The sequence below is a fragment of the Nicotiana attenuata genome, chromosome 6 (assembly GCF_001879085.1).
Source record: "Nicotiana attenuata strain UT chromosome 6, NIATTr2, whole genome shotgun sequence".
NCBI classification, from domain to species: Eukaryota; Viridiplantae; Streptophyta; class Magnoliopsida; order Solanales; family Solanaceae; genus Nicotiana; species Nicotiana attenuata.
Genome location: NC_031994.1, coordinates 5,905,782 through 5,928,625, shown reverse-complemented (window position 1 = coordinate 5,928,625; position 22,844 = coordinate 5,905,782). Strand labels below are relative to the sequence as shown.

The following is a 22,844-nucleotide window of genomic DNA, read 5'->3' as shown; positions in this document are numbered from 1 at the left end:
AAGAAAGGAACGAGAATTGGCAGAACAAAGGAACAAAGAATTGGAGTTAAAGTAATTAGAATTGGAGTTAAAATCACACTAGGAGAAAAAACGAAACAAAAAGAAAGCAAAACCTTACCTTTTATGTTGGAGTTGGAAGCGATAGAAGTTATGTAAAAAAAGGGACTAATACAAAGTAGGTTATAGGTTGGAGATTTGGAGTTAAAATAAAAAAAGGTAAAAGATAAAACAAAATTATGGAGTAATAAGTTAGGGTATAACTGGAAAGAAAAATAGGAAACAATCCCACCACACCAAATCGGTTGTTTCAAAAAATGGGACTTTTTATTGTTCCGGGACAATGGATGTAACAATACAATACAACCAATTTTAATGAAACAACCAAAACAAATATTATTTGGGATAACAACGCAATACGATACAATAGGTAACAACCATCCAAACAAGGTGTAAGTAAAATCACCAAAAAAAAATTGTTCAAATGTACGATGTCCATCCCCGTCGCCGGTACCATTTCGATATGATTTGGAATCCCCACTTAGCCTTGAGCACCATAATCGCCGCTTCATCCATGGTGGAAGGGACATGTGCCAGTTCGTCTCCGGCAGGGCTGTTAAAGTCAGTCCATAATTTCCCTGGACGGGATAGTATCTCAGCCACAGTCGGAAACCCCTCATCTTCCGTCGCCTCCATTCCCTCTCCAAGAAGGGGTACATCATTTTTCGGCACCGGAGCTTCGACGAATCTGTCAATCTGGGAAAAAGCACCAGCCATTTATCTAGCTCGATCGGAATAAACAAGATTGATGAAGAAATAGAGAGGGTGGTCACGTCAAATTCTGACGAAAGCAGAAGTGTGAAATATGGAAGAAGGGGGAAGTTTGCAAAATTCCTCAGGTAAATCAAAAAGCGTAACAATCGAATGGTGGGTTCCCCCTATATATAGGAACACAAATGCCCAGAGCGGGAAACCCGAGAGCCGCCAAAAAGCTGAAAGGGCACAAGAAACGATGCGGTGGCTGGGAAACGTGCGTCATAATGACGTATAACGGGCATTCACGGTATCCTGAATCAACATGATGATCCATCTCCGAACGGACGTAACGGTCCGGTAAAGTCCTTAAAAAAATTACCTCACCACCTCGCCATAAGGACCCCGTCCTCGCACAATGATCAGATTTATCCTAATTCTTGAACACACAGGGTCCGCTCATTGAGCTCGCCCAAAAGACGACTCCAACGGGCATAGGGACTAACTGTATGGGTCAAAATCTGACCACTAGATGGTTATCATTAAAGGAGACGGTAAGAGGTCGACCCCGCCATGGTCGTGCCCACGAGGCGTAATGGTGAAGAGTACCACGGTTCCTTCCCGTCAAGCCGTTAGAAAGTTTACATTGCAGAACAAGTGTAATGTCTTGGCCAAGTAATGAAGGACTCAGTCATGAGAAAACACGCTAGTCAAAGACCGTTGGATAAAAGGGGAAATTGTTAGTATATATAGAGGAGCAGGAGACCATTACAAGGGGACCTCATCTGGCTATTACATTTAGAGTCATCGTTACGGAACCAACAAAGGGTGGATCTCTTAGCTATCAACAACTTTCTCTCTTCTCCTTCTATGCTCTTTCGATTAGGGTGTAAACTCGCCATAGATGTAAGCTTATCATTTCCACTTGATATATGATAATCATCTTAAGAAATATTAAATCAGTTTGCTCTTCCCCAAGTTTTGTACTCAATATGTTTTGATCTAGAGTTAATTATGTTTGGCTAAGATTTACCCTCTCTCTGTCTCTCTACTAATTGGTTTAACGATTTTTTGGTTAAACAATTTGGCGCCGTCTGTGGGGATTTCTTAGCCAAATTTTTTAGTTTCCTTTAGATCTGGAACCAGCGAAATATCACTACTAGGCTGTCACGGCCTCACCATCTCGACACAAACACCAACTCGAAAGAGCAGTAGGTAAGCCTTCGAGATGACCGTACCAATCTAGGTCAGGTTGCTACATAAAATAGAAGTTATAACCAATGTCTACGAAAAACCCACGTCTCACCTGTAACGATGGGTTTGGCACGACATATGCACATTTGAAATAGAATCGCGGTTGTCTGGCATGACCACAGCCTCGTTCGATGTACCTACCTTATACACTAACCCGCCATAGATCCTGCTGTGTGGTCTTCTGAAAGAGCGGGCACATCCTGCCCTATTTTCACATCCCCCACGCACCGGATGATCCATTTACGAAGTGTAACATGTTTCCCTTGTTTGTGCAAATCGGACGAGATCGAACCGGGACTCGGTTTCAACACTTCAGCGAGTGAGGTGAGCCCAACCCGTGAGAAGCCTTAACGTTGTTAACGACGAAGCCGTGCACGGCTGCCAAATTTAAAACCACCATTAGAGCACTTGGCGGAGCGAGTAACCTTACAACGGGCTCCTTCTTTCACCAGCTTGTTATGTCGAGGTAACAAACGATTTCATTTTTGTTTATCTTCACTCTTTTGTTGATTCAAAACAGGAACGCGAGCACTCGCATGGTTACGCGAGCGAAGGACCGACACCTCCAAAACACCCTTGGAAATGGTTCCGTAGCATACCGCCCCGCAAGTAATGACCGAGCAAAACCCTTCAAGCCGCAGCATATCACAAATAACGGAAGTGGTACGGTACAGAGCAACTATAAAAAAAAGAATAAAAAAATATTCTCCAATGAAAGCAAAATTGAGCGGACTGGGACTCACCCAGGAAACACATAGTATTCTCCAATGAAAGCAAAAGTGATCGGACTGGGACTCACCCGAGAAATGCAGAGTATTCTCCAATGAAAGCAAAATTGAGCGAACTGGGACTCACCAAGGGAACGCACAGTACCCTCCAAATGAAAGTGAAATTAAACAAACCAGAGCCTGCCTCGACGCACGCAGATAAAACACAACGACGAAGTAGTGTCCCACAACGGGAATACAATGGGTTACCATTTCGACCTAGCTCGAAATAACACCCCTACGGCCAACGGCCATCGCCAAAAGAAGGGTTCGACCTAGCTCGAACTTATAACGGGTTATCATTTCGACCTTGCTCGAAATAACACTCCTACGGCCAACGGCCATCGTCAAAAGAAGGGTTCGACCTAGCTCAAACTTACAAGGGGTTATCATTTAGACCTTGCTCGAAATAACACCCTTACGGCCAACGGCCATCGCCAAAAGAAGGGTTCGAACTAGCTCAAACTTACAACGAGTTATCATTTTGACCTTGCTCGAAATAATACTCCTACGGCCAACGGCCATCGCCAAAAGAAGGGTTCGACCTAGCTCGAACTTACAACGGGTTATCATTTCGACCTAGCTTGAAATAACACCCCTACGGCCAACGGCCATCGCCAAAAGAAGGGTTCGACCTAGCTTGAACTTACAATGGGTTATCATTTCGACCTTGCTCGAAATAGCACCCCTACGGCCAACGGCCATCGCCAAAAGAAGGGTTCGACCTACCTCGAACTTATAATGGGTTACCGTTTCGACCTCGCTCGAAACAACACCCCTACGACCAACGGCCATCGGCAAAGAAAGGTTCGACCTCGCTCGAACTTACGATAGGTCACAATTCGATCTTACCCGTATTGACACCTTTACGGCCACTGGCCATCATCGAATCAAGTAGGAAATGCGTCAACTCAGAATAACATCATTACAGCCGCCGGCTATCATTGAATAAAATAAAAAGTTTGACCTCGTTCGAACACAAGTCAGAAACTAACTTCACCCAAGATGGCAACCCCAAGTTCGACCTCGTCCGAACACAAGTCAGAAACTGACTTCGCCTAATACGGCAACCCCAAGTTCGACCTCGTGCGAACACAAGTCAGAAACTGACTTCGCCCAATACGGCAACTCCAAGTTTGACCTCGTTCGAACACAAGTCAGAAACTGATTTCGTCCAAGACGGCAACTCCGAGTTCGACCTCGTTCGAACCCCGGTCAGGAACTAACTTCGCCCAAGTCGGCAAATCAGAAGTCAACCTCGCCCGGATCTGAAAATCCAAAGTGACTTCATTCGGACTCACGCGACGAGATCCTACTCGAGTCGGGCAGGGTCGAACTCCCAATCGAGAAGGTCAGGAACTCATCGCCAAATCTAAAAGACATGTAGCGAGCGAGGAAAAGGAGAATCAAAAGATACACAAAGGCGAAGCAACTGTTTTATTTATATATACTTGCGCAATAGCCGCATCTTACAAAAGGCCAAAACAGACCCAAAAAAAAAGGCGAAAATGAACAAAAAAAGAAAAAGAAATAAAAGAAGAGTACTAAAGCTGCAACAACTTTTCACTCGGCGTCATCACCGACGTTCTCCCGATCATTATCTTCAGGAAACCCCTCCTCAATATTTGCGTCCTCGCCAACCTCTGGTGTCGCAGGTTCATAGCCGCAATTGACACGAGCCTCGCGTGCCTTCGCTCGAGCTTCTTAAAAAATAGCCTCGGAAACACTACCCGCCTCCCATAAACCCTTGTATATGTCTCGTTGGGCCTCAGCATGGACCCACAACTCATGCAAGCGACGAGGAACAGCGGTGGAAGCAGATTCAACTTGAACCAACAGTTGCGCCTTTTCGGCCTCGAGGGCCACGACCCGGTCTCCCAAGTTTGAGGCTTCCCGATCAATTTCGCCGATGCGCTCGTCGAGCCTTGCCTCCCTCAGTGTGGTCGTTTTCCTCTCAGACTCCTGCTCAGATTTGAGGACGCGGATAGTGTCCTCTAGCGCCGCCTCTCTCGCCAAAGCTTATGCCCGAGCACTCTCGGCATTTTCTAGCTCGACCACTTTTCTCTCCAGTTCGGCTAGCTTCCCCATCCATTCTGCACTCAAAACTTCAACTCTGGGAGCACTCTGATCGAGCTCGGCTTGCAATGACAGCACCTCGCCTGAAAATGCTCACACTCTGCAGCGACCCCCTTCCCTAACTCAAGCTCTTCATCCTTGGCACGGAGCAGCTCCTCGAGCTCACTACATCTCAGCTACTGATCTCTTTTCTCTAATTCTTCCCCGAGGGATTGGGTGTCAGTACCCGCCCTGAGCCGCTCATGCATCTCGCGACATTTGTTGCGATATCGCTGATACTTTTCAAGCATCGTCAGAAAAATCTTGGCCCGAGTCTCGGCCCTGCGAGCACTCTCGATCTCCAGCATGTAAGACTGAAAGCAAAGAAAAGAGTTGATAAAGGCCAAGGCCACACAAAGGGGGGGGGGGACAAACAAGGAAGAGAAACTTACCCTTAGGCCCATCGCGGCCACGCCACGTGACAATTTGGCGTCGCTGGCGTCCTGAAGAGCTCCGCTTTCTGCGGCAGAGCATAGAAGGTCGAACTGCGGCATAAAATTCACCGTGTCTTGCAGAAGATTGAGGTTCGACGGAATTTTGAGTATTCGAGATGGACCTCCCGCTCTTACCACAGTTCGGGTAAAGCCCTCCTCGGACATCCTAACATCGTTAGGATCGAGGTCAGATTCAGATTCGCAATCATCAACCATGACGCCTTTTCCCCCCTCTTCGGCCAAAGAAGAAGTACGGTTCGACCGGGATGACGAAGGGCCGCCCAAGATAGCAATGGCAACCTCGGGACTCCGTCTCTCCGCCATGTCAATCTGTTGACCGCTCACAACGGGTGTAGCCTCTGCAGCCAAGTTAGCACCACCTTCAATCTCGGGCACCGCCAAGGAAAGGTCGCTCCTCGAAGATGTTTTGGCTTGAGGAGTCACTTCCAGCGCCACCCATCGTCTATTCGACGAGGCCTCTCCACTACCAGCACGGGAAAACTCTCCCGTTGAGTGGACGGTAGAAATCGGAGTCTCAGGTTGAGGAATAGCCCGCGCACACGGCTCTGGCCGCAGGTGCAGATTGGGTAGTGGCTCTCGATGCAGGCCGGATAGCGGCCCTCGGCGCAGGCCGAGCAGGGAGCGTCGATTGACAGTATGCGAGCGGAGGAGCTCTCATCCTTCGTGTTCTCCCTGCCAACAAAGAAAAATGTTCATATAACGACAAGATCGAACCGGCAGGCAAAAAAAGCGGGCCGACTCACCAGTGAGAGGCTTACGCCCATATTTCTCGTGGAAGGACGTCCACTCACGAATGCCCCTGTATGGGGAAGAATTGCATTCACCCACTCATGGATATCGTCAACTGGCGGGGGAGGTAATCTCTTGGCTGCAAAAGCGAAAACAAGTCAGCGATATCACCTAGAGAAGAACGATCGACGACCGCCTTGGGAGGAATTGCAAAATAAACAAAGGAAAACTTACGAGCGAAGTTCCACATCTCAGGGAACCCTACCAAGTCCGCCACAAGGTGTTCTGTCCGCACATAAAAATAGCTTTCCCAAAAGCGGCGATTGGCCTTATCGTCCATCTTCACATGTGGATCATCGTGCCCCGAAGAAATTGAGGGGCGAAAATGTGAAGCATGTGCCCCAAAGTAACCCCTCGACCGGCGAGCTCCGCATACTTGACGAGCATGAGGAAGAGCTTGTATGCGTACGGTGAGAGCTGAGCCGGGCACACTTCGTAGAAGTGACAGAAGTCTACCACTAGGGAGGGGAGAGGAAGCGTATATCCGACAACAAAAGGATACGCGTAAAATGCGCAGTACCCCGGGCGGTTCAAATGTACGAGGTCCGTCCCCATCGCCGGTACCATTTCGATATGATTTGGAATCCCCCACTTAGCCTTGAGCACCATAATCGCCGCTTCATCTATGGTGGAAGGGACAGGTTCCGGTTCTGTCTCCGGCAGGGCTGTTAAAGTCAGTCCATAATTTTCCCAGATGGGGTAGTATCTCAGCCACAGTCGGAAACCCCTCATCTTCCGTCGCCTCCATTCCCTCTCCAAGAAGGGGTACATCATTTTCCGGCACCTGAGCTTCGATGAATCTGTCAATCTGGGAAGAAGCACCAGCCATTTATCTAGCTCGATCGGAATAAACAAGAGTGATGAAGAAATAGAGAGGGTGGTCACGTCAAATTTTGACGAAAGTAGAAGTGTGAAATATTGAAGAAGGTGGAAGTTTGCAAAATTCCTCAGGTAAATAAGAAAGCATAACAATCGAATGGTGGGTTCCCCTTATATATAGGAACACAAATGCCCTGAGCGGGAAACCCAAGAGCCGCCAAAAAGCTGAAAGGGCACAAGAATCGATACGATGCCTGGGAAATGTGTGTCATAATGACGCATAGCGGGCATTCATGGTATCCTGAATCGACATGACGATCCATCTCCGAACGGACGTAACGGTCCGGTAAAGTCCTTAAAAAATCACATCGCCACCTCGCCATAAGGACCCCGTCCTCGCACAATGATCAGATTTCTCCTAATTCTTGAACACACAGGGTCCGCCCATTGAGCTCGCCCAAAAGACGACCCCAACGGGCGGAGGGACTAACTGTATGGGTCAAAATCTGACCACTAGATGGTTATCATTAAAGGAGACGGTAAGAGGTCGACCCCGCCATGGTCGTGCCCACGAGGTGTAATGGCGACGAGTACCATGGTCCCTGCTAGGGTCAAGCCGTTAGAAAGTTTACATCGCAGAACAAGTGTAATGTCTTGGGCAAGTAATGAAGAACTCAGTCTTGAGAAAACACGCCGGTCAAAGACCGTTGGATAAAGGGGGAAATTATTAGTATATATAGAGGGGCAGGAGACCATTACAAGGGGACCTGATCTGGTTATTACATTTAGAGTCATCGTTACGGAACCAACAAAGGGTGGATCTCTTAGCTATCAACAACTTTCTCTCTTCTCCTTCTATGCTCTTTCGATTAGGGTGTAAACTCGCCATAGATGTAAGCTTATCATTTCCACTTGATATATGATAATCATCTTAAGAAATATTAAATCAGTTTGTTCTTCCCCAATTTTTGTACCCAATGTATTTTGATCTAGAGTTAATTATGTTTGGCTAAGATTTACCTTCTCTCTACTAATTGGTTTAACGATTTTTTGGTTAAACAATATATACTGTTTATCAAGGAAATGTGTGAGGTTGAAATTTGAGAGGTTAACATGACTGTGTTATTGTTGTGTGTTTAAACTTTAAACAAGAATTATGATAATATTTTTATTAATACTAATCAGTCATGAAATAATTAAGTTCTGTGTAATCAAGCAACTCCTACTTTATGCATTGTGCCTTAAAATAAACTTCAAAAATCATTTGATACTTGCAATCATTTCAACAGAACATGTTTAAAACCGATTATGATTATATTCCAATAATATATTCTCAATCAATTGCTACTAACAAGCTCCAAATTAAACTATGACCATATTGATAGTGCATACTCCAAAAATCTTGATTTATTCCTTAATTGTTGACATTTCAGAAAACCAGAAAATCTAATCTTTCAATGTATCATGATAAATAGTGAACTTTAACAGCAAAAGGGCAGCTCGGGGAAGGGCTGCACCCCCAAGGGACAGCTTACCTAATGCAAGCGTTAGTGGCTAGTCTCACGGCTCGAACCCGTAACCTATATAGATCACACCGAGACAACTTTATCGTTGTTCCAAAGCTCCCGTTACAGTAGCTAATCGATATTCTCTGTATGTGTAATTGTCCGCTATTCCCTCCATCCTTAACCAAAGGTATTGAGTAGAAGTATTGAGAATGGAGAGCAATTCCCCCTTTAATGGACTATAAGCAGCAAGAATATAAATTAGTCGGGCCACTGAGTTTCGAACAGGGGCGAAGCCAGCCTTATAGCTATGGTTCTGTAGAACCCAGCAGCTTTGGCTCAACCGCTGTATTTGTGTTAAAAACTTCATTGAATATGTATAAATAATCTATTTAGAATCCAGTTAAAGGATTATGGTCCAAAACCCATAAACTAAAAATCCTAGCTCCGCCTCTGATTCCGAATATGGGATACCAAATGGTTATAAAAAACAGATATTTGTGCAAATGCAGTTTATTTTTCCCTGGAGAAGTACAGAAGATTGATCAAGTTTGTGAAATGCAATCAAATAAATCATGTATAGAAAGACTTCATTGTATTCCCTTTTCAGCAATAAATGTACAACTCTAAAGATCAATTCAACAACAAATTATAAGAGCTATTCAGCTTTGTGTTATTTTGCAACTCCAAAAAAACCAGTTTCTTTAATACCTTTACAACCCCTGTAAGTATAAGATGTATATTATTTACAAATTATGTATGTCAACCTGCTGTTCTTGAGTCAAGGGTCTATCGGAAACGACCTCTCTATCTCACACAAGGTAGGAGTAAGGTCTGCATACACCCCACCCACCCCAGAACCACTTGTGGGATTTCACTGAGTATGTTGTTGTTGTTGTGTATGTCAACCTGAATATGTACAAACACTATAGCGTGAACTCAGTAAGTACATCGTCGATAATTCCACTCAAAAGATGCTTTTCAATGTCAGTCACTACTTGTTCAACTTCATCCAAAGTAAATCCATTTCTCCACCCAAGATCCCAAGTTGTACTAACCACTCCATTGCACCATATATCTCTTTCATGCAAAGCATAAAGAGTGTCTACTGAAAGTGTATGGCCAGCAATATTATTGTAATTTCTTAAGACTTCAATTTTGTCACAAATTTCATTCACCAACTTGTCAAAGGAGACAGAGATTTTCGACATCTTAATGGGATTTTTCGATACTGCCAGGGTACACTGAAACCTTTTATGTTCTAATAATTCATTGGCACAATCCAATAAGAGTGTGTTTTCCACCATTTCATTGTCGACACTAATTGTTTTCCATACTGTTGGTTCCCATGCATCAGTATCGAAAAGTTCCTCTGCTCGACTGAGGAATGATTCGTTGCTCAACAGTATGTGTCGTGTACTCGCTCTAGATTTGAGGTCTTCCTTTTCAGTTGAATTGAGATGAAATTGATAGCTAGTGTGCTCCATTAGGGGGATGTCATGGTCACACTGGATAAATAGCACGGTAGACTCAGATGCGAAACTTTCATCATTATTAAGATCATCTGCAATAGAAGAAATCATTGTATTTTGTAAGTATTTGTACCGCGACTAGAGATTAATCTACTCGGATCAATAACTAGAGTAGTAGAAGATACATTTCTCAGTAACTTGTAAAGATGCAAGAACCTTTTACATAATCATTTCTTTATCGCAGTCCTCTGAAGAGATCGAATAAGGAAAGAAGTGGATGGACATACATAGAGACAGTGAACGGATACTACTAATAACGAAGTTTACGTGTCTATCTCCAGAATGTTGAAGTGTTTAGAGTAAATAAGTTTAAGCTAGAGAACTTCAGTTGCCACTTGCAGGTTTCCTAACCCGCTTCACTAAGTGGCGAACTGAATAAGCATTCATAATTCACAATGAATATTTGCGAAAGGTTGCCTAAAGCACAAGACAATGCAAAATTGATACTGATTACATGACACCACGTCAAACATATCGAAACGAGGGCCTTACCAATGACAACATTTTCAAAGATTTCAGTCACTTCCTCACAGGGAAGCTCTTCTGAGGATGTAATCTTGGTTATGGTTATATTACTGTTTCGATCAACTGCGTGCACAATCTGGTTGTTGTCATCCTTGTGTTCCATTCTCTCAACCTGCATCGGCATATTCCATTAGTCTTGACAAATACAAAAGAAGCTCTCTCTAAATAAAGTTCGACAGGTAAGAGCCACTTTCTAATGTCCCTAAAATTGTGACTATAATCTTATCCGAATAATAATAACAGTTGAGAGTAATAAAATTTATTCAAAAAATTAGTTAAGACTTCAAGATAAAAGGTATAAGGGTGCACTTACCATAGGAACAACAGCGGAACTCTTGACAGACTTTTCAGTTTTGACATTCTTCTTCCTATTTCTGGAGTTATTAGATGCAATGGCTGTGACGCGCTTTGAGATAGCGCTATTTTGGGGTGAAGCAATTTTTTCTGGTGTAGTCGACGTTCGCTCAGGTTTACTCAATTTAGCATTGGTCTTCTTGCTTTGATCCTGAAATTTAGCAGTCTCATTGAAACCAGCATTTTTCATTTCTCCAGATTTCTTCACGCCAACAGCTTGTTGAGTTCTCTCCACCCTTTTTTCAATTGCTTCTTTCTTTGGTTGCTTATTCTTTACAGGAGAAGAATCTCTATTCTTTAAAGAAGGCAGTTTTCCCTGAATGACAACTTCATTAGCCTTTTGACCTGAAGGCGCTACACCACTCTCCTTGGATCCTTTTTCGTCGATGAAGTTAGCCTTCTGAACTTTTCGTGTCTGCAATTTCCGGTAAATAGTGAAATTCACAGCTGAATTCTCTTCCTTTGAGTTCCATTTTCCAAATGTCTCTTTAGTGTCTGAAGGAAACTTTTGTGCCTGCATTTCTGGAGCGTACATCGGCTTCATGATCACAATAGGTGGAGCATCATCGGCGAAACTTTTCAAGAAATGAGAAACACTAGTTTGATGAGAGATCATATTATTAGATCCCTCAATACACTTGCTTCTCAAAAGGCCTTTGAATTGCATGGTTTCAATTATTCCATCCAATGTTCTCCGTTTTGGATCCGCCCTCTGACCAATGACAGGCAGCTTCTTTGCCTTTGGCAAATCTATTTCAAATACAGGCCTTTTCTGCTTCAAAACCTTATCCTTCTCTAGTTGTTTCTGTGTTGTAGGAATCTCTTCAAGTCCCATTAGTCTTGCAATCAAATTTGGCGCTTTCGACTTCTCCTTTTGAATCTTTGGAGGAGAACACTCAAAAGAGGAAATTTCATGGGACTGAACCATGGAACATTGGCTTGAGCTAGTGGACGAGAAATCGGGCGATAAAACCACTTTTTTACCATCAACAACACGAGGTTTTTCTATCGATGACTCACTCGAGCTAGTGAAACTAGTAGAGGGGAAATCCGGAGATAACTCTACTTTTCTTCTATCGATACGAGCCTTCTCTGAACCACAACATGACGGCAACAAATTTTGTCTAGCAAGACCATCTCTTATCGCTTCCCTTAACTCATCATAACAATCCCGCGAACCATCAACAGAAAATCTTGGCTTCTCAAACTCCACCTTATCGTACCTGTGATCTACAACACGTTCGGATTTCGTCCTCCCAATACCTATTTCATTCCTCATTTTCCTCAACTTTGTCATATATTCTGAAGCTTCTTGCAATTTTCCCAGCATAACTATTGACTCTTGTAAATCAAGTGCTCCTTTTAACAAATCTTTTGTAATATCCTTAGAATTCTTTTGTTTTCCAACTTTATGATTTTCCATATTTTGAGGGTCAATTTTGGATATTTTAATTGTCTTACCTTCAATAACACCTTTGGGATTATCACAAGTGACAAATGATCTATACATAACAGATCTCAGATTATCTTGAGGCATATTCTATAACATAAAAATTCAAGTAGAATTAGTCAGAAAACTGACATAAAATCTTGAAAAATGAACAAACAGAATGAATGTTTTAAACTAATAAGATTTGCCAAATGTACTCACATAAACTAATTCTTTGTCTTGAAGAAACTTTCAAAGGTTTGAGTCACTGAAAGCAGAACAAAATATAAAGAATTAGTTGCCATCTATAAAGACAAATATAAACTTCTCAAAAAATTGAATACATTCATCTCCTTTGAAATATTCAAATTAGAATTATGAGTATATTCATTTCTTAATTCTCATTATATTCTTCCAAATCTTTAAAAATATTTGCTTAATGAGAGAAAAAGGAGACAAATGAAAGAGAGAGCTACAACTGTGATAAACAAGAAAATATGTATCATTAAAAAAAAAGGGCAGCCCGGTGCACTAAGCTCCTGCTATGCGCGGGGTCTGAGGAAGGACCGGACTACAAAGGTCTATTGCACGCAGGCCGCAACTTTAACCTGCATTTCTGCAAGAGAATGTTTATACGGCTCGAACCCGTGACCTAAACAGCAATAAATAATTACATCTCTAATGACAAAATTACAAGTTATTAAGAACACTGTAAAACAGCTTAAAGACTCCATTTTTGTTCCTATTTGTTCATGTATAAGCTTATCATTTGATAAAAAAAAATGACCTTTTTTTACCTTAAGCCTCTATACAAAAGGAGAAAAGAATAGAAAAAGGACCAAAAATATGTAATCAAATGCACCCAAATGAAAATATTGGAACAAACAAAAAGATTATAGTGATTAATTTACACACACACATACACAGAGGTGCAAATGAAAATCTTGGAACAACCAAAAAGATCACAGTGATGAATTTACGCACACAGACACACACTCACAGGTGCAAATGAAAATCTTGGAACAACCAGAAAGATCAAAGTATTGAATTTACACACACACACACACACACACACATAAAATAGCAACAATGATCATATTCTCATTAATTCTCACCTGGATTAGCCCTTTAAATTTGTGTTAGCAAAAGAGTGAACAGACCCCAGATCCTATAACCAAAATAATAGCTGGTAAATCTTGACTTTTTTGGTTCAGTCCACCCCACTATCACAGTTACTATATGAAAATGAATATGAGAATGTCCCTTTATTTTCAAGAACTTAGACTTTAAGGAATTTTCTATTTATTCTGCTTAATTAATATTAGCAATAAAAGAAGACAGATTTTAATGTGAATTGTGGGTGGTGGTTGAGGATGATGCTTACTCCCATGTGAGCTGAAGTGTACCTAAGACTATTGGATATGGCAAAATAAAAAGGGTTATTGGAAAATTAGACTAGAAATTATGATTAGAGAAAGGCGGATCAAGATGGAAAAACTTATTAATATTTGGCGTTTATATCCCGATAAATACATAATATGTACCCTTTACATTAATCTTTTGCATAATATTTGTGTTACTGTTTTCCCATTTATTTGCTATCTTTCACGTTGCTGATATTATTTTTCGGATTTTATTGTCACAGATCTATTGTCTCTGAGCCGAGGGTCTCCCGGAAACAGCCTCTCTATCCCCTCCGGGTAGGGGTAAGGTCTGCGTACATTCTACCCTCCCCAGATCCCGCTGGTAGGATTTTACTGGGTTGTTGTTGTTGTTGTTGTAACCTAATGCTCCGACATGGCAGTTTAGGTGCCGCACCTCTGTCGACACGATACTAGTATGGGTGTGGGTATGAGATCCGGATCTGGCCAAATAATTTTGGGTACTTTGACCACGATGGCCTGAAAAATTCGAGACGAGATACAATTTGATTCCCGAAACCATAACCAAAACTAGGGTAAATTTGAAAAAAAATAGCATACCTTATCTAGAAAATCAATCGTTTACTTATCTACAGGTTGAGAATAAAAAGGATATCCATACTTTACAGTTTATATGTAAGTATTCCACAAAAAATTCATAATTTAAAGATATTCTTATATTTTTATATTTTGAATTATTTCTAGCCGGATCCCCACACCTGTATCCGTATTAGGATCCGTATCCCGAATCTTAGAATTTACATCTCGAAGGATCCGTCCTCTAGATCTGCACCCGCGTCCGAGCAACTTAGTTAATAACTACGGAAAAAGCTACTAATATTGCATTAGGGTAGACTATTTACATTACACCCTTTAGGGTACGGCCCTTCCCCGAACCTTGCGTGAATGCAGGATGCTTTGTGTATCTGGATGCTCTTTATATACATAACATGTTCACTCATTGTTATAGCAACAATAACTACGGCTCCCTCTTACGTAAGTGGGTGTCGGCTACGTTGTTATTATTCATCATGATTTGATAAGCTTTACGCTGGTTGTCAGTCTACCACAATCCTCCTTCTCTATTCGAACCATGGACCGGCAATATAAGTAATCTCACATATGCAGCGTTAACATGTTCATAGTTATTATTTAATCATGATTAACATATATATACCTTCATTTAACACTTAATATAATTTATTACATAATAAGGTTTGATATAAATAATACACACCAAATGCGAGTAAATTTTTATTATTACTAACTTAGGAAAGAGACATGCAGCAAACTTGAGTCTGTACAGTAATCCCTCCGGTCCATAATAGTGATTTTTTAGCCTTCTTTTTTTGGTTCAAAATAAGTGAGTTTTTTCAGATTTCAAGAATGAATTAATTATTTTTTCCTACTTTGCCCTTGGAGTAAATAGTGTTGGAGTATGTGCTAGGAGTGTTTATGCAAAGAGATAGTAAAGGTTAATATGGTCAATTTTATTGCTAATTAATGTTAAAAGGTGAATTTCTTAATCTATGTAAAAACAGCTAAAAATCACTTATTGTGGATCGAAGGGTACACGGAGAAACTACCATGAAAATGTCTGTGAATTAATTAAATATATGTAGCCAACCGTTTGGTTGTTTTTGGAACATATTCTTTGCAGGAGACAATTTTTAATGAGGAGCTTTCAGATTGTCTGTACCATTAAATTATACAATGAAATCTTACTCCAATTACCAATGAATTTCTTTTTGTTTTGGAAATAATTTCCTTTTATTATTGCTATACTTTGTATAATAATGGCTTCACACGTTTCTTTTTTCCTTCTGGGAAAATACCGCCTCTCAAATTTGGTTTCAATTTTCATTTTGACAGCTTAATTAAGGTCGGTACCTATTGAACATTTTCAATATAATTTAAAGAGTATCTATTAGACATAAAATTTAAAAAATAAAATTGCAAACCGTGTATATTATAACATCTAGTTGGTATCACATCTTGAAATAGTGATAAATCTTTTATTGATAATAAAAGTTAGCGAAGTCAAGAAGACATGGATATTCAACAAATTTCAATTAGTATAAGAAGGCCAGCTATTCATTTTATTTTAAAATTAATGCGGAGAATATAATATATTTTATCTCTAAATTGTCACCTTAATTTTCTCCGATAGATAAGGGAAATTATTAGTCTTTATTTGACTTTGAAAAAAAAAGAAATATACATTTATTATTTTCTTACATCATTTGAAAAAGAAATGATCTAGACCAAAAAAAGAACACGATTAAATGACCATGGTCTTCATAATTAATCAGAAAGAATATGTTATTATTTAGTGGGTAAAAATGGTCGAGTCCTGGGTATAGAGTTGCTTTTGCTATGATGTGCTTTCTGTGAAATTTTCCTGCACAAGTTTATCCTTTACCATACTTCTTTATATAATAATTCTACTCCTTATCCTATTGTTTCTTAGTAATGTTGCAAGTTTGTTCTTCATATTGTTAGTGCATGACATCATGAAACGATGCAAACGATACAATCTATACAAACGTTGTACTCATCAAACAATACGACACATTATGAAACGACATGTAACAACAATCCAAACAAGCTGTTAATAAACCTCTCTTTGCGAAAAGTCAAGAAATTCACACACACACACAAAAAAAATTTGAATCTGGGTTGACTCATAGGAATATAGGATTACACCATAATTATTCATGAGATTAAATGCGAGATAGCAATTTTAACTCCACATAGATGATCACAATCCATACCTTTAATTTGTTACAATGATTAGCACATTGATAACTCGTAATCAAGAGTCTTACTGTACATAATTTTAGTATATATATACAGCAAGTATTAAAATACAATACGAAAGATTCTCATTGTTCTACGTATATGCAAGAGAAGATGAAGAATAAAAGGTTAAGTATACCTCTCATATCATTCCATTGAATTGGATGATATTTTCTCACTAAGAAGTATATATTGTTTCTCTTTTTTCTTTATAGCACACTGTTACATATCCACGTGACCTATATAGGTTACGGGTTCGAGCTGTGAAATTAGCCACTAATATTTGCATCAGGGTAGACTGCCTATATATACTCTTGGGGTACAGTACAACTCTTTCTCAAAGCTTACGTGAATGCGGAATATTTCGTGCATTGGGTTGTCTTTTTTATTTATTTATTATTATTACATAAATGCAAGATAAGGATGCATGACCATTCCGTGTAGCAAAAGCTAAATGCATTAAAAATTCATTTTTCTTTTGAATTTTTGACAGATCTTCAGATATATGTAGTATTCTAATTAAGAAAGTTCGTTATGGGATCCTTTTCTATATAATTTGTAGACAGGTTATTAATAAGATCGTGCTGCCTTTAACACGGATGGGAAAAGGAATAATAATATTATTGATATAAAACACAGTGCATGTAAAATTTATTGTTATCGGGCACTTTGGAGCCATAAAATTTTTAATTTTCACTTGAAGATGAATTTTGGAATTTTTCGAAAATTTGAATAACTCCAAAAAGTCGTTTTTAAAAATTTTCACTTAGGTCAATCAATAAAAATTCAAAAATAATCCAAAATTGTATTCATGTCCAAACATAACTCAAACTTTCAAATACTATTTTCACTTGATTTTTTTAAACTTTATTTTCTGAATTTGACAATTCTTATGTCCAAACGCCCACTTAGTATCGGAGTTTATTTTATCTCTAATTATGTCACGACCCTAAACCCGAACCCGGTCGTGATGGCGCCTCTCGTGAAGACAAGGCCAACCAATTAACCCAATTCACCTTTTAAAATAGTTAAACAACATAAAGTAGTCTAAAACATGATTTAATAATATTAAGTAGCGGATAATATCAATAAAGTGCGGAAGTACAACCCAACACAGCCCTAACCGGGGTGTCACAAGTCATGAGCAACTATAAGTCATAGTACAAGTCTGCTAAGTCTGTAAACTAGTACATCTGTCTGAAACATGATAGAAATGATAAAGGAGGAGAAACACGGAAACTGCGGACGCCAGGCAGCTACCTCGTGTACTCCGAATATCCGCCTGAAGCTGGAAGGATCAGCACTCGGGAGCGGAACCAGCTACGCCTGAATCTGTACACATGGTGCAGGGAGTAAAATGAGTACTCCAACTTAGTGAGTAACAAATGTAAATAATGACTGAAAGTAAGAAAACACGTAAGGCACAAGGCATTCTATAATGAAGCAGTAAAATTAGTTAAAAACAGTAAACCAGTGAAAAGTCAAGTAAAATCCTTTTCCAAACAATGAACAGGTAATTGACAGACAATTAAGGTATAGTAAACAAATAGAAGCTCGCCCCTCGGGCACAGTATCAACAAAACCGTCCCTCGGGCAACATCTCAGAACAATACCGGCCCCTCGGGCTCAATCTCACATAACAATGGGTACCCGCGCTCACTGGGGGTGTGCAGACTCCTAGAGGGGCCCTTTATGGCCCAAGCGCAATAACAAGCCATCTCGTGGCATCAAATCTAGGCCCTCGACCTCATATCAATCAAGCCACCTCGTGGCGTACATATCTCAGGCCCTCGGCCTCAAATCAGTATCAGTGCTTCCTCACAACCTAGGCCCTCGGCCTCACTCAGTCACAAATCCTCACAAGCCCCTCGGGCAATAGTAAAACAGTGTTTCTCAGCCCAAACATCATTTAAACTATCATTTAAGTCTCAAAACTGAGTAAAAATGGCTGAGTAGTAAAAACGGTGGAAAATAACATGACTGACTTCAAGTAGTAAGTCAAAACATTGAGGAAATATCAATAAAAAGCCCCGAAGGGTTCAAATAGTTGGCACGAAGCCCAAATATGGCATTCAGCCCAAATCATAATGATAGCAAATAAGTCTCAGTCAAATACGCGGTAAAATCATCAACCGGGACGGACCAAGTCACAATCCCCAATAGTGTACGACCCACGCTCGTCAACAAGCGTGTGTCTCACCTCAACATAGCACTACGATGTGCAATCCGGGGTTTCAAACTATCACGACCCTAAACCCAGACCCGGTCGTGATGGCGCCTCTCGTGAAGACAAGGACAGCCGACACATTTCCAATCCAGTTTTTAAGCAATTAATCAATAAGCATTACGTCTAAACATGATATAAACTCAGAAGTAACAATGACAATACAAAACAATTTGCGGAATACAACCCAACTCAGCCCGATACCGGGGTGTCACTAGTCATGAGCATCTACTAAGTCTAAATACAACTGGCAAAGTCTAAAATGTACTCAGTACAGTCTAATAGGATGAAGAGAAAGAAAGCAGTGCTGCGAATGCCGGCAGCTACCTTGCTAAACTCTGACGACTCTGCCTCCAATCAATCAATACCCGCTATCGGGTCCAGAAAATACCTGAATCTACACACAAGGTGCAAGGAGTAAAGTGAGTACTCCAACTCAGTGAGTAATAATCATAACTAAAGTCTGAATGGTAAGAAATCACGAAAAGTGCATCAACATGCTGTATAGAAGCAGTTCAAAAACCAGTAAGAAAGCAATGAAGCTGTAAAATCCCTTAAAACATTGTAGCTCAGTTTAAACTTCTTTGAAAATGACTTTTTCAACAGTTGCGCAAATGAATGCAGAACAACTAGTGCAGATAATCACAGAAATCCGCCCCTCGGTCACAAATACACAATTAAGCAGGTAATTGACAGGCAAATAAGAAAGATAAGCACATAAGGTTCGCCCCTCGGGCAATATTTCAGAATAGTACCAGCCCCTCGGGCAACCACATAGAACAATACCAGCCCCTCGGGCAATCACATAGAACCATACCAGCCCCTCGGGCTATATCTCACATCACAATGGGTACCCGCGCTCACTGGGGGTGTGCAGACTCTTGGAGGGCCCCTTACGGCCCAAGCGCAATAACAAGCCATCTCGTGGCATCAAATCTAGGCCCTCGGCCTCATATCAATTAATCCACCTCGTGGCGTACATATCTCAGGACCTCGGCCTCACATCAGTATCAGTGTATCACCGCTGCGGCGTGCAGCCCGACCCAAAAGATATCCTCACAACACAGGCCCTCGTCCTTACTCAGTCAAAAATCATATAAGCCTCTCGGGCAACAGTAAAACAGTGTTTCTCAGCCCAAAACATTATTTAAATATCATTTGAGTATTAAAACTGAGTGAACATGGCCGAGTTTTGAAAACAGTGGAAAATAACATGACTAAGTTCGAATATAAAGTCAAAACAGTGAGGAAGTATCAACAAAGAACACCGAAGGGTTCAAATAGTTGGCACGAAGCCCAAATATGGCATTCAGCCCAAATAATGATGATAACAAATAGATTTCAGTCAAATACGCGGTAAAATCATCAATCGGGACGGACCAAGTCACAGTCCCCAATAGTGCACGACCCCACGCTCGTCATCCAGCGTGTGCCTCACCTCAATATAGCACTACGATGTGCAATCCGGGGTTTCAAACCCTCAGAACATCATTTACAATCATTACTCACCTCGATCCGGTCCAAACTCTAGCCCGCGATGCCTTGCCCGCACGAATCGACCTCCGGATGCTCCAAATCTAGCCACAATCAGTACATGATCATTAAAATATGCTAAGGGAACGAAGCCCACTCGAAAATATCCAATTCACATCAAGAATCCCGAAATTGCTCAAATCCGGCCCCCGGGCCCATGTCTTGGAATCTGACAAAAGTTACATAAATAGAAACCTCGTCCTCACACGAGTCTATACATACCAAGAACATCAAAATCGGACCTCAATTGCCCCTTCAAATTCCCAATCAAAAGTCTAAATTTTCAAGCCCTAGTTCTTCACCTTTTGGCTTAATTTTCATGATTTACTAGGTGAAATTCACATAATAATCGAGTTTTAAGTCCAAGAATCTTACCTCAAAGTGATTCCCCTTGAATCCCTCTTAAATCTCCTTAAAAAAGCTCCAAAAATGACCAACAATGGAAGAAATATACCCCACCTTCGCGGACAAAACGACCTTAAAACATTCTGCCCAGGCCTTAATTTCCTTCTTCGCGAACGCGACCGACCTCTCGCGTTCGCGTAGACCAATTTCACTGCCTCTATACTTTTCCCTTCGCGAACGCGGACGATTCTACGTGAACGTGATGCTTCGCCATATCAGGCTTCCGCGAACGCGATGCAGCTCTCACGAGCGCATAGCACATGGGCCCGGGGTGCCCAACGACCTTACTCCTCTATGCGAATGCGACCCCAATATCGCGTCCACGATGCACATAAAACCTCCACTTTCGCGTTCGCGTTCTCATCCTCGCGAACGCGTAGAACAAAAATATCATCACACAAAACCACCCTCCGCGAACGCGAGTCCCTGACGACGCGAAGAACAAATTCGTCTGCAACAAAACCAGCAAAAACTCCCAAGTCCAAAGTCCAAAATTGATCCATTTAACCACCCGAAACTCAGGCGAGGCCCTCGGGACCTCAACCAAGCATGCCAACATATCCCATAACATCATTCAAACTTGTTCCAACCTTCGGAACGCTCAAAACAACATTGAAACATCGAATTCAAGCCTAAGAATTCCAAAATCTTCCAAATTACGCTTTTGATCAAAAACTCAACCACATCACGTCCGAATGACCTGAAATTTTGCACACACATCCCAAATGACATAACGGAACTACTGCAACTTCCGGAATTTCATTCCGACCTCTATATCAAAATCTCACCTATCAACCGGAAAACGAAAAAATCTTAATTTTGCCAATTCAAGCCTAAACCTTCCACAGACTTCCAAAATGCATTCCGATCACGCTCCTAAGCCCCAAATCACCTAACAGAGCTAATCAAATCATAAAAATTCCGATCCGAGATCATATACAAACAAGTCAAATCTTGGTCAAACCTTTCAAATTTCAAGCTTCAAACTGAGAACTGTTCTTCCAATTTCATTCCGATTACCCTGAAAACCAAAACCAACGATTTACATGAGTCATAATACATCACACGGGGCAAGTCATGCCCGAGAACTGGCGAGCAAAGTGCAAAAGCTCTAAACGATCGGTCGGGTCGTTACACAAACCCTCAGAACATCATTTACAATCATTACTCACCTCGAACCGGCTAAATCTCTATCTCGCGACGCCTTTGCCCCTCGAATCAGCCTCTACGCGCGTCGAATCTAACTAAAATAAGAACGAGGACCTCAAAATATGCTAAGGGAACGAAGCCCAAGCAAAAATAATCAACAATTAGCACAAATCCCGAAATTACCAAAACCCGACCCCCGGGCCCACGACTCGAAATTCAGAAATTCTTACACCAATAGATTTCTTATCTTCCCGCGAGTTCATACATATCAAAAACTTAGAATCCAACCTCAAATGGTCCATCAAAACCTCAATCATAGGTCTCCAATCCTAAACCCTAGCTTTCCCCAAATTTCACCCTTAATTTCCATAAATACTAGCTCTAATCCATGAATAATAGCATAGGAATGAGTTTTAGGTCCAAAATCCTTACCTCAATGAAGTTCCCTTGAAATCCCTCTTTCAAATCGCCCAAAAAGCTCCAAGGCCGAAGTCAAAAATGGTGAAATAACCCAAAATTCGCGAAGGACTTCTTTTAATTCTTCTGTCCAGTTATTCCGCATCTACGGCACTATAGCCGCTTCTGCGGTACCGCATATGCGGTCTACCTCCGCATCTGCGAAAAACACTTAACGGGCAAAATACCGCATCTGCGGTCAACTCTCCGCACCTGCGCCTTCGCAGGTGCGGTCAATACACCACATCTGCGCCTCCTGGCTCTTCCTCTCAAATCCGCTTCTGCGGCTCCCTTTCCGCACGTGCGGCGCCGCACCTGCGGTCCCGAAACCGCAGGTGCGGAAACACCAGAAGCAGCAATCTCAGCAGCTGCAATAACACCTCAAACTCTCCGTTAACCACCCGAAATCACCCCGAGGCCCCCGGGACCTCAACCAAAAGCACAAACATATCCTAATACCTTATTCAAACTTGTTCCAATCATCAAAACACTTCAAACAACATCAAATCAACCAAAACACCTCGAATTCAAGCCTCAGTTTCTAAAAACTTCCGAATTCCGCT

At 41.4% G+C, this 22,844-nt stretch overlaps 1 protein-coding gene across 3 annotated transcripts; it reads right to left on the bottom strand.

Annotated features, from left to right (window-relative positions):
* Window positions 9,031–13,692, bottom strand: LOC109226544. Of its 3 annotated transcripts, XM_019391325.1 has the most exons (5): window positions 13,410–13,692; window positions 12,517–12,562; window positions 10,825–12,405; window positions 10,479–10,623; window positions 9,031–10,018 (listed from the first exon to the last, which is right to left on the bottom strand). In XM_019391325.1, exons 3-5 carry the CDS (start codon window positions 12,400–12,402, stop codon window positions 9,381–9,383), a joined length of 2,361 nt encoding a protein of 786 aa, XP_019246870.1. In that variant the 5' UTR covers window positions 12,403–12,405; window positions 12,517–12,562; window positions 13,410–13,692; the 3' UTR covers window positions 9,031–9,380. The 3 variants fall into 3 exon arrangements, with proteins under 3 accessions (XP_019246870.1, XP_019246872.1, XP_019246871.1); XM_019391327.1 differs by having other exon boundaries at window positions 10,825–12,910; XM_019391326.1 differs by having other exon boundaries at window positions 10,825–12,562.

Bases quoted from the DNA above. Each gene is read 5' to 3' on its own strand.
- LOC109226544 (XM_019391327.1), bottom strand. From the start codon at position 12,402: ATGCCTCAAGATAATCTGAGATCTGTTATGTATAGATCATTTGTCACT. The intron at 10,624-10,824 runs GTAAGTGCACCC...ATGCCGATGCAG, and splicing joins GTTCCGCTGTTGTTCCTATG to GTTGAGAGAATGGAACACAA. The intron at 10,019-10,478 runs GTAAGGCCCTCG...CTTCTATTGCAG, and splicing joins CTTTGAAAATGTTGTCATTG to ATGATCTTAATAATGATGAA.